This window comes from Dioscorea cayenensis, chromosome 12 (genome assembly GCF_009730915.1).
Source record: "Dioscorea cayenensis subsp. rotundata cultivar TDr96_F1 chromosome 12, TDr96_F1_v2_PseudoChromosome.rev07_lg8_w22 25.fasta, whole genome shotgun sequence".
NCBI classification, from domain to species: Eukaryota; Viridiplantae; Streptophyta; class Magnoliopsida; order Dioscoreales; family Dioscoreaceae; genus Dioscorea; species Dioscorea cayenensis.
This window is the reverse complement of record NC_052482.1, coordinates 19,512,492-19,525,053: the sequence shown is the minus strand read 5'-3', so window position 1 is coordinate 19,525,053 and position 12,562 is coordinate 19,512,492. Positions and strand designations below refer to the sequence as shown.

Genomic DNA, 12,562 nt, shown 5'->3' with positions numbered 1-12,562 from the left:
ACGCATCAGAAAAAATGTGAACAGAGTTCGATTTTGCACAGAGAAGAGCCCGATCCCTGAAAGAATTTATTTTGAAATCAGAGCAGAGAGACCAAGCTCTGTTAACAATCACATCAGGATTGATAGGATCATTTCTAAAGACAAAGTTGCAACGCTGCTTCCAAATAATCCAAGTAACAGTAGCAATAAGGGCCTTCGGCCAAGGATCCAAAAAATCAACTAGCCATGAACCAGTGTGAAGAGAATTAATCAAGGATGAGTTCAGAGAAAGCATATTAAAAAGTTCAAACCAGCATTGAATAACTTTGTTGCATCTCCAAATAATGTGCTCAATGGTTTCATTTTCCAGTCCACAAAGAGGGCAAGGGTTGCAGGGCCCAATATTAAGATTATATAGATATGCATTAGTGGGTAGCCGGCCATGAGCAATTTTCCAGAGGTGGACTTTGATGCGAGGCATAATGGGAAGTATCCAAATTTCATGCCATCCCCGCCAACTATCCTGAATGTGATTTTTCTTATTGAGATGGGTATACACTGAAGAGGCAATACTTGCGATGCAAGATGGGGAGTTCCATTTCCAAACCAAAGTACCCTCAGAACTAAAATGAATGTCATTAAGGAAAGACGAGTCAATGGAGCTACCAAATAAGCTGGCGATAGTTTGAGAGCAAAAACCATTAGCAGAGAAGCAATCCTTGAAACGAAAATCATCCAAATTCAGGGAGGTGTTGAGAAAAGTGGGCTTACGGGAAATAGGCAAGTCAAAAAAAACAGGCATCATTCCATATATCAATAAGCTCAGGATTGCAGGCAAGAAGTTTAATATTAGGTCTCAAACAAGTAGCAGTATGACAAATGGATTTATAGAACCAGGAGGATTTAGAAATTTTATTAGGGTTCCAAAGATGCCAACCACTGTACTTATAATTAAAAATGCTGACCCAGATTTTATCCTCAGAATTTAAAATGGCAAAAAGATTTTTCGCCATGAGAGAGTGGTTCACAAGCCAGAGATTACGAATACTAAGACCCCCCTCAGATTTGCCAAGTGTAGTAGTAGTCCAACCGATTGAGTGAAAACCCTTCTTATTGCTGCTGCTACCCCAGAGGAAATTCCTAGCATGCTTAGAGATAGTGTCCAAAATGGAGACTGGAAGGTTCATTACTGAAAGCAAGTAGTTAGGAATGGCAAAGATAGTACTGTTCAGGAGAGTAGCCCTACCAGCAAGGGAAAGGGACGAATGGTTCCAGGAGTGGATAAATTTATGCACTCTATCCGGGATGAATTGAAGCTGATTAATAGTCAGTCTCTTAGGGGAGATAGGAATCCCAAGATAGGTAAAAGGAAAATTCCCCAATTTTATACCAAGGATTTTGGATATAGCATTAGATAGCCTACGATTGCACCAAGAGGGGACATAAAGAGCAGATTTCAAAACATTAGGCTTCTGACCAGTAAGAGAATGATATAGATTTAGACAGAAAAGGCAGTGTCTGGCATTTCTCCTGGAAGCATTGGTGACAAGAATCAGGTCATCCGCAAACATTAGATGATTGAAGTTGTTTGTGATGTTTCGATTGAAACCATGAATCATGTCAAGTTGGAGTGCTTTGTTAAGAATGGCAGTGAGGTTTTGAGAAACTAAAATAAAGAGGAGAGGAGAGATGGGGTCCCCTTGACGGACGCCTCTACTGCTATTAATCCAAGAAGTATGGTGACCATTCACAATGAAAGAAAAAGAGGCAGAATTGAGACAAGAGGTGATCCAAGTAATCCAAATATCAGGAAAAAGCATTCTCCGGAGGGTAGCAATAATGGCGGGCCACTCAATAGTATCAAATGCTTTTTCAATATCGATTTTGCATATCATCCTAGGGGGGGTATCGACCTCCGATTCAATACTATGGGCGATCTCCTGGGCTGCGATAATATTATCAAAAGCGCCCCGCCCAAGGATGAACCCAGATTGCTCAGGGCCAATAAGCTTGTGAATCACTAACTTCAGACGATTAGCAAGTAATTTTGTAATGAGTTTATAACAGACATTGCATAAAGAAATGGGTCTAAAATCAGTGACAGCAGTTGGATTAGTCTTTTTAGGAATAAGGACGACATAAGTTTTACCCCAAGATTTGGGGATTTGGCCGGTGTCAAAAAAGAAAGAGATGGCTTTAAAAAGATGCTCCCCAATGATGTTCCAGTAGAAAGTGTAAAACTCAAAGATTAAGACCGTCGTGACTGTGACTCTTACCACTAGGCATGGATTTAAGAGTTTTGTAAATCTCATTCTCAGAGAGGGGTTTTAACAAAAAATCTCTATCCAAATCAGTAAGCGAAGGCAAGTCATCCGTAAGGCATTATAATAAAAAAATCAACATTATGCTCAGAAGAAGAAGACCAAAGCATGGTATAATACTGAATAAAACCATTTTCAATATCAAGCTGGTTTGAAAAGGTATTACCCGATAGATCCTTAAGTTCCTTTTATTCTGCTCATATGTCAGTCCCGATTTTTGACGATTGATGAAAAAAACCGAGTATTGCTATCGCCTTGAGTCAGCCAATGGACCTTAGAACGTTGGTCTCGTGGTTGTTTTTGTCGTCGCAAAAAGAGCATTATGTCTATTATGGAGAGCCCGGAGCCAGATACCGAACCAAGGATCCAAGTGAGATTCATCAGCAGCTTCCAAATTCTTAATTTCCTCCTCGGATGTGGCCGAAGTTCTTTATCAATGTGGCAAAAGCCACTTTTTTTCCACCTGAGAATATTACTTTTAGTACGGGAAACGAAACTCATGAAGGATTGCATTGGAGAATTTATAGAGTGCATGGGAGAAATAAGCGAATCATTTGACCAAGCTCTAGCAACATTATCATGACAACCCTCATAGTTAAGCCAGACATTATCAAATCGAAAAATTTTATTGGGCAGATTAGGGGAGTTTTTAGCATGTAAAAAAAGGGGGAAGTGATCAGAGTTGATACGAGGGAGAATATTGTTGGAATAATCTTTAAAACTTAAAAGCCACAGAGAATTAGCAAGAAAGCGGTCCAGTCTGGCCCATTTACGGGCCAGACCAATCTGGGCATTGCACCAAGTGAATGCCGACCCAGAGAAGCCCAAGTCAAAGAGATTGTTGTCAAAAATAAAATTGTTAAACAACAGGGACTTAGCTGCATAATTCCTGAAGTTACCCCCACGAATCTCATCAGAATTGAGGACAGCATTAAAGTCACCTGTAATGAGCCAAGGCAAGTCCAAGGAGTTAATTTTAGCAAGAGAAAGCCAGAGAAATTTATGATCCAAAATTAACTGATAGTTATAAACAGTAGTAAGAATCCAAGAGTTGTTATCAGAAGAAATAACGAGATGGAGGGCATGTCTGTTAATTGCAATAGGGGTAACCAAGCCAATAGAGCGACACCAGAGAACGATTATGCCTCCCGAGAAGCCGACGGAAGGAATGGCAACCCAATCCCATTGCCTAGCGAACTTAGCACAGAACCTGTGGATTCTCAAAGCATTAGTTTTAGTTTTAACCAAACAAATAAAATCCGGTTTACGAGTTTTAATGAAGTCATGGATACGAGCAGTAGTGTTCTGATTTGAGAGACCCCTGCAATTCCAAGTAATGATTCGTAAGTCCATGGATAATAAGAGAAGAAGGGAAGAAGATTAAGACTAGGAAGAAAGAGTTGAAAAAAAGAATAGAATAGATGAGGGGAGAGCTTCTCCCTTTCTTTTGCTTTGCTCCCCTTTCGAAGGGGCTCTCTTCAGAGAGGAAGTGGTATCAGACTTTGCAACATTTTGAAACTGACCAAGAGTCATGTCATTGTCAACCTCCTTCAAGGAACCAGAATCCTCAGAGGAAGAGTCCTCCAATGAAGGTTCCCTAATGGGAGAGCTATTGAGGGCATCAACAACTTGATCAACCAATAAACCATGTCGATCCTCCAGAACGAGGTTAGGGTGTGGAGAATGGAGAGACAAAGAAGAGATAAGCATCGGTTCTCCAGGGGGAGAGGGTTCACATTGCTTGGAAGTGGAGCCGAGTTCAAAAGTGGATCTAGTCCCCATGCCATCGGATAGGGAAGTCTCGGGAGTCAGCGAGGTTGGGTTTTTCAAAGAAGGTGGAAAGATGTCAGAGGAGTGTTTCTCGGGGATAGGAGGGCACTCAAAGGAGGGAGAGGGAACTAAGGGCGGCTGTTTCTCGGGAAAAGGTGAACAATCAATGGGGAGTGAAGGTACCGAGGGAGGAGATTTCTCGGAACTCCCAGAAGTATCATCAAAAGGCATGGGGGCAACGGGCGGCAGATCAACGGGTAAGGATTCCTCGGGATTGGAGTAAGCACGAGAAGAGAGCAATTTCCCCCCTCTCCCAGAGAAGGCCCCACGTGTCAACTGCATGTGAGACCGACGAGAACGTGTCCCGGGGGGCCCATGCAGGGGCCACGCTGCCGATCGTGGCCATCGTCCCCAGCTGTGAGCCACCAGAGGAAGGAAGACGGGAGCCACCATGGCCGCCGCGAGAACCACCGCGCCCTCCGCCACGACTCACCCCGCGCGTCACAGGGCAAGATGGCGTTTCCTAGGTTTCAACCAGGGCCCAAATTCACTATCAAGCTCGGGAGAAGGCTGAGGGACAGGATTGTCTCCAGAAAAACCCTCCTGACCTTTGCCAACCTCATCGACCATCATCACAGCCTCATCCGGCGCCTGCTCTGGATCAGCTTGACCAGAGGGCACAAGAGATTCTGGACACGATCGACTGCTAGCAAAGGAGCAGTTGGCTTCTCCGTGGCCAACCCTCCCGCAGTTGTAGCAGAAGACGGGGAGCTTTTCATAGAGAACCAGAACGAAGACTGAGAACCCCCCATAGTTAACCCAAGTCCCTTGTTGAAGAGGTTGGTCAAGATTAATTTCAATACAAACCCGGGCAAATTTTGCCCGAGAGCAGTCAAGAGTGTGCTTGTCAACCTTGAGAACACGACCAAACTGGGAGGCAACAAGTTCAATAATCTCTCCTCCCCAGAGCTCAATGGGTAGGTGGTATATTTGGATCCGGATCGCAGCAGAGAGAAAGTTTCTCAAACGCCCGGGTTGGAAACTTTCTCGACTGTGGGGAAAAGTCAAGGATTCTTCCCAAGAATCGCCCTGTGGTCCATCCCACAGGAGTTTCTCCTGCAAATCAGAGGATTTACATTTAACAAAATAGTATCCATTTGGAAGATCAGCAACAGTAAATTCTCCAAGTCCCCGCCAAGCATCAGCAAAGGCAAGTTTGGCTTGATCAAGTGGGAGAGCTTTGCCCAGAAATTTGGCGTAGAGAGAGGTTTGCATGCTAGTTTTAGCGTGAGTCCAGAGATCATGATCAATGTTGATAGCATTGGTGGTTGAGTTCTTGATCTTGTCGAAATGTTCTCTCCTAAGATGAGGAGGAGGCTCATGCAGGTCTTCCTTAGGTTCGTATAACGATTTTTGGCCTGTGAAACTCCCGGAGGGAGCCCTGTCCGAAGGGGGAGAGAAAGCTTGGGCCCCGAAGGGGCCATCAAGGCCGCTCAGGGAAGTTCAGACACTCAGACGCACAGGAGCACAGGCTTCCCTCAGACGAAAAGGTTATCTATCAAGGTTATCAGACGCACATGAGTTCAAGAAGTTGATAGTTCATTGTAAGGAGCATGACGCAGAACTTCTCCGTCAGATATCAACTATCATAATGTACTTGATATATGACTATGTGGAGAGAGGGATCTTAGGCGATGTCCTATACAGTGTGTTGGGGGGACTGACATTTGATTGGGCAATGAGAGTGAACGTGGTTTATGGAGTGGCTCATGCTTTAGCTTACCTTCACAATGACCGCTAGTCGAACATTGTCCATAGTGATATATCGATTAACAATGTCTTGTTAAACGATGAATTCGAGCCTAAGCTCGTGATTTTTGGAACCCGCTAAACTGCCGAGACATGATGCATCTAGTTGGATCGCTGCTGTAGGCTCCTACGGTTATATTGCTCCAGGTAACAGAGCATATATATACATAAACTTTTTATGCATTCTTATTTGCTATGACAGGCCATTGAGCTGTAATTTAAACATAATTCAATGTGTGTGATCTTTGTAGAGCTTGCATACATGACCAAGTTCACCGACAAGTGTGATGTGTATAGTTTCGGGCGTAGTGACATTGGAGGTTATGATGGGAATGCATCCCGGAGAGTCGCTATCAAATCTACCATCAATATCATCATCCTCCGAAGGCAATGATCTCATCGCTAAAAGATGTGTTGGACAACAGGTTACGACCTCCCACAGGCCAACTAGTCGAACAAATTGTGTTCATAGTGAAGGTTGCTCTAGCTTGCACTCATACCAATCCGCATCAAGGCCCTCGCAATGCTTTCTATATCTCAAAGTCGTCAACCTCGTAAAAAAAGGCTTACCTTTCTGAGCCATTGGGAACTATCACTATCAAGAATCTCTTACAGATTTCAAGAAGCGGTGAACTACTGAAATGAATCATGGGAACAATAAGGTTTAGAAGAATAGGGTTATAACAGAGCTTATCTAAGGATTAGAAGCATGCCCCTGACATGCAGTATAGTAGCTTTGGACACACCCACATAGGAGTGCCTTCTATTTGCAAGTGCCCCTACTTTGTTGTTTGTTTCTTTTGCCTTGTATTTTTCAAAGTCAGTAGACTTATTTGTTTTTTCTTTTTGTTTTTTTGTTTCACCGATTTTTGGTCGATTTTTAGATTTTTACCCGCATTTGCTTATCTGTTTTTCCTAATAAATCTGTAATTTATTTAATTTTAAAAAAAATCAATACTTTGCTACCGTTTTTTTTCCTGAAAAAGTGGATAAACCACATTCATTCAAAAAAAAAAAGAAGAGCCACTAGAGTGGCAACAAAATAGAAAGAAAAGAACCACTAGCAGTGGATACAAACAGAAACAACAAAAAGAACCCCTCAACACCAACAAAATCAAAACAACCGGCTAAGCACATCAACCCAAAAAAGGACTAGCCAAGAGCCTAATCAGGAGCCTCATCCGATAGTCATCTGATGCCCTTGTTTGACTAAATACAATCGTTAGATATGTTAGCATATTACTTTCCTATGCATAGTAATTAAGTTAAAATTGGGTATCATATATATCTTTGTTGGGGAACAGAGAATATTAAATTCTATCCCAGTTAGTTTTCAGTTATCCTTTCTACTTATACAAACTATCAAACAGTTTAATATATACGGTGCTCAGCCAAATACACATATATTTGTGTGTGTGAGAGTTTGCGTGTTAGTAAGCACACGCTCCTGCAAGCACCTTTTTTTTTAAAAAAAAAGGTGGATAAACCACAAGATTTACTAAAACAGAAATACGGTTATAAAATATCCACTAGCTGTGGGAAAGAGACCAGGATCAGCAACAAAAACAGAAGAAGGATAGACCGGCGACATGAAACTTTCACCGGGTGGAGTGGAAACAAGATAACAAACTAGCCTTCTAACTGATTTGGGTCTTCCCCCTCCCCGAACACAATCGGTCTTCCGACAGAGACCACTGGGGGCTCTACCAATGTGGGTGTCCCACTAACCATCTCCAAGCGAGGACTAATATAATCCAAATTGCGTAGGATGGTACACATAGAGGGGCTCATCCCCAACCCATTGGGCAAATCTGGCCCATCACTCAGCGTAAGCCTCTTCTCACTTACTTTGGCAACAAGAGTGCCATCATGGCGCACAAAGCTGCCCACATCACATACAAGTGATACCACAAGAGGGTCTTTAGTCTGATCAGAGAAATTTCCCCTAATTGGTACCCGGACCACTCCAAAATGAAGCCCAACAAACCCATTTATAGGAGCCACCCATATCTCTACCTTCCATGTTTCAACAACCTCCCAACACGTGATCAGGACTTCCAATTCAAAAACCTCGGACGCCTTATCTAATCCCTCAAAAAAATGCGTGCCACTTGCCCCTACAGATGGAGATACCGAGGTTAATAGCCGAGCCAACCAAAGTTTGACACCACGCCCCCTCGAACCAAGCGATCAGCGCTTTAATCCATGTGCTGATCGAGCCTGCTCAACAGACCGAGTCGCACCCCGACCATCAGTCGCTACCTGAGCGCCATCCTGACCATCGGTCCAAAGCATGACTGGCCGTAGATGTGCCTGCACCGCATCAACACCAACACGAGATCCAGGCTCCACCACCGGCGAGACCTTCTCCGACACACCACCCTGTCTTCCGGTACGGGAGCAAAGTTCAACCATTGACGGTCATGCAGTTGTCAACACATCTTTCCCCTCTCACAGATCCCTCATCACCGCCGGCGTGGGAGCCAAGCTCCTCCACCACTGCCGAAAATATCTCCGAAAATCCATCTTGACTGCCTACGTGGGGGCTGTGCTCAACCACCGCCAGAAGAACCTCCGAGAAGCCATCTTGGGTGCTTGCGTGGGAGCTATGTTCTACCACAACCGTAGTCTCTACTAAGGGTCCAACCCTTCCTCTGCATGCTGCCTCCTCCTTGCAAAGGTATGAGAGTTGCCATTCTACCTCGACACCGACAGCACTCTTCACCACCTGTGGAACACATCTATTTTCCTCATTGGGGCGAGAGCAAGGCTCAACCACCCTCTTGACCTACATGCTTGTATTCTTTGGCCATGGTTGTTTCCCCTTCTCATCCGAGGGGATCTCGTGCACATATCTTCTCTCAGCCCCGCAACCACTACATGCCGACCTAACGGTTTTGCATCCCCAAAACTCCCTGCGAGAAGGAAGCAAAATCGGTTCGTAGACAGCCTCTCCCTCGATGGTGAACACCGGCCGTGTGCCCAGGCCTCTCCCTCAACGGCGAGAAATGATCACATCATCTTCCTCGTAATTAAGCAACAGGAAGGTCCAGTCCTCCTCGACATCTTCCTCCATCCCTGCAAGCACGTTTTGTCTCCTTTTCTAATTTCAATCTTACTGTCATATATTGCTCTGTATTGTTAGAATGCTCATTAACTGTGTTAATACCATTGAAATTGGCATATTATGTTTGATTAGGTACTTCTTTTCAAAATTAAACTTAAAAATTTTATTATTTATTTTTGAAATTTTTATCTTTTCATTTGATGTTTGCTTTTTTTTAATTATTTTTTTAATTTTTGACAAAGGCCACAAACGCTACTCCATAAAATGGTGTCAAAGAATAAATGGGTATGATGATGCATCAGTTACAGTGGCTTAACAACCCCTATGAATTTATTAACTCAGTCAAACATTACATGAGGTAATTAGAGTCTTACCATGTGCACTTCCAGAAGATATTTCACGAACTAAACTGAATTAATAAATTCTCTCTATTATACAACTTTGAAAAAAAAGAGAAACTAATTTGTTTCAGTTAAAAAAAATTAAATTAAGAGTATTGTTGCTTTATTATGATTTTAAATATTACCTTAAAAAAATAAGTTCTTTGATTTTTAATAAACTATTGTTGGAACTTTTGACTTTTAGTTTTTGAAATATGATTTAGTCTTAATTGAAAAGATACATCTGAATATTTATATGTATATGATTTAATCAAATAATATAATAACAAAGTCAATCAAATAAAATGTTTTTGTCATGAAAATGAAGTATTTTATTTGAACAAGGAAAGAGAACAGTTGATATGAACAAGTCTCCCACTTTTGTTTTTCCGACAAGAGCAACCGTAAATCCAACTAGCATCAACCCTATACTAATAGTTGAAGAGACCATTACTTCTCCCGTAATTTTTGTTTTTTATTTATATACTTAATCGATGTTGTAAATTCCTATTGTATAATATTTATTCTTCTATTAAATATATTTTATTAATTATATATATATTAAAATTATTTTATTAATCATTTATTTCGTTCTCCTCCAAGATATCAAGATATCAGGTGTTCAAATCACACCCAACTTATAATAAATAAAAATTCACTGTATGGAGGGTTCCCATGTATACATAGTGCTATAGGATCTTCAATGTGGAAACAGATAATAATATTGTTCATATATTAATCTCTGTTTTTTTTTTTGTAAAAAAATAAAAATTTTATCCTACATAGAAGAGTACGAAATCGGTCTTCCATTTTTTCTATTTTCTCCAAAACAGCTAATTTGCTTCTTTTTTGGATTTCTGCAGATGCGGAGTCCCATCATCAGAGGACCAAACGCTCTCTTAACTTCCTAAGCTCTAGATCAACCGATCCCGCTGGTGATTCGGTGCACACTTTGGTCGAGTAATCGCTTTTTTTGTTCTTTCGGACGAGTCCCTAGGTCTCCGGATGGTTGATTTCACTTTGGTCCCGACTATTATCTTTACTCTCATTTTCTTTTCTGTCTTTTCTTTCAGTACTGATATTGTTTTCCTCATCCCTGATGAGTAAGACAGTCTTTTATGTTTTCTTATATTTTGTATTTTATTTTTTTCATCTGTACTTGGTGCTCTCTGTTTCCTTCTCTCTTTTTTTAATAAATTTATGGTTTATCCACTTTATTCAAAAAACAAAAAATTAGAAGAGTACGAAAGCTGGACTCTCTCTGCAGGCGGTTTTTGACTTGACCACATGAGTGAAACATTTTGAGGATGATCCCTCGTGCAGAAATCAAAATCAACATGGTTGGTTGAGTTCTCAGCGATTGCTATTGTTACACACACTATTTCAGTATTTCCACGCAAAGTAAAGACTTGGACTTGGACTTAGAAAAGTCCGTTTGGAAATTGTGGCAACCATGATTATGACGTAAGAACTTAGTTGTGGTCAAACCATGCAACTGGTCTGCATTCTATTCTATATCCATGAAAAATCTGCAGTAGTACTAATGCATCAAAAGTGAGCGCTTCATCCATTGCGGTTCATCCAAAGATGAAACCAATGTCATTAGACATCCTGATCATTTTCCTACTCTTCCTCTTCTCACTGAAATGCAACGCAAAAACAGAAGCAGAAGCACTTCTGACATGGAAGTCTAGCTTGTTCAATATTCCTCAATCTCTGAACTCATGGAGCCTGACCAACGCCACCAACCACTGCCATTGGTTTGGCATCACCTGCAACTCGGCTGGTGGCATAGTTGAGCTCAACTTGCCAAACTGCAGCCTTAGTGGCACTCTTGACGAGCTAGACTTTACCTCTCTATCAAATCTCACCAAACTGAACCTCAGCAAAAACATGCTGTTTGGTTCAATCCCTCAAAAGTTCTCCGCTCTCTCCAAGCTCATTTCACTGGAAATGGGCTACAATCATTTCGAAACTTCAAACTTCTCCGAGTTCAAAACAATGCCAACATTGACATACCTTTCACTCCGATCAAACAACTTTCCGGTAATGGAATTCCCATCCTTCATACTCAACTGCACCAATCTAACTGTCCTTGATCTATCAGTTAATGAGTTCAAGGGAACAATACCTGATTCCCTTGGAACCAATCTGGTTAAACTTCAGTACCTGAATCTCTCCTTCAACTCATTCTCTGGGTTGATACCTTCAAGTATACACAATCTTGTTCATCTTCAAAAAATGATCCTCATTCATAACCAATTAAGCGGCCTTATCCCTGCGGAGATAGGAAACATGACTTCACTAGAGCAGTTAGACATGAACGGTAACTCTTTGGAGGGGACGCTACCAAGCACCATGTCCCAGCTTGAGAACCTAATGTATCTAGATTTATCCTACAATTACAATTTAACTGGTAGCATCCCTACGGGTCTTGGCAAGGGGGGTCTACTCCATTTTGCCAACTTCTCAGGCAACGGGTTCTCTGGGGAGCTGCCGGAGTCTCTGTGTAGTGGATTCAAGCTAGAGTACCTTGATGTGGGCTATAATAACTTCGATGGAGCACTGCCATCTTGGTTGCGCAACTGCACCGAATTAAAACAAATAGTTTTGAGTGGCAACTATTTCAGTGGGAGCCTGCCAACGGACTGGGGACACTGCACCAGCTTGACGTCCTTCATTATTGATGCCAATAATATATCTGGTGTGATTCCAAAGGAATTTGGTAACATGACAAGCCTGCACTACCTCAGCTTAGCTTCAAACTCCCTGATAGGGGTGATTCCAAAGGAACTTGGTAACTTGACAAGCCTGCAACAGCTGAGCTTAGATTTGAACTTCCTGACAGGGGAGATTCCAAAGGAATTTGGCAACATGACAAGCCTGCAACACATGAACTTGGCTTCAAACTCTCTGACAGGGGAGATTCCGAAGGAGTTGGGTAACATGACAAGTCTTCAAGAGCTGAGCTTAGCTTCAAACTCTCTGACAGGGGAGATTCCAAAGGAGTTGGGTAGTATGACAAGCCTTCAAGACCTGAGCTTTGTTAAGATAATGATGTTTATTTTAGTTTGGTTAGGATATCCTTGATTTAAATATTTAAGTTAGTTGTGTGTTGATTAAAACTCAAATTAGTAGAGATTATCTTTTTAGAATTTTGCCTTTATAAATGCTTCAATGATTATGAATAAAGTGTGCAGTTTTCTTCATCTCTTCTTTTAAGTTATCAAGCTTAG

At 41.8% G+C, this 12,562-nt stretch overlaps 1 protein-coding gene across 1 annotated transcript; it reads left to right on the top strand.

Moving 5' to 3' along the window:
• The first annotated feature begins 8,172 nt into the window (after positions 1–8,172).
• Positions 8,173–12,562, top strand: LOC120273277 (probable LRR receptor-like serine/threonine-protein kinase At4g36180). The gene is made up of 5 exons (XM_039279904.1): positions 8,173–8,470; positions 10,190–10,286; positions 10,400–10,429; positions 10,862–12,385; positions 12,550–12,562. The coding sequence occupies exons 1-5, from the start codon at positions 8,173–8,175 to the stop codon at positions 12,560–12,562; spliced, it is 1,962 nt and encodes a 653-aa protein (XP_039135838.1).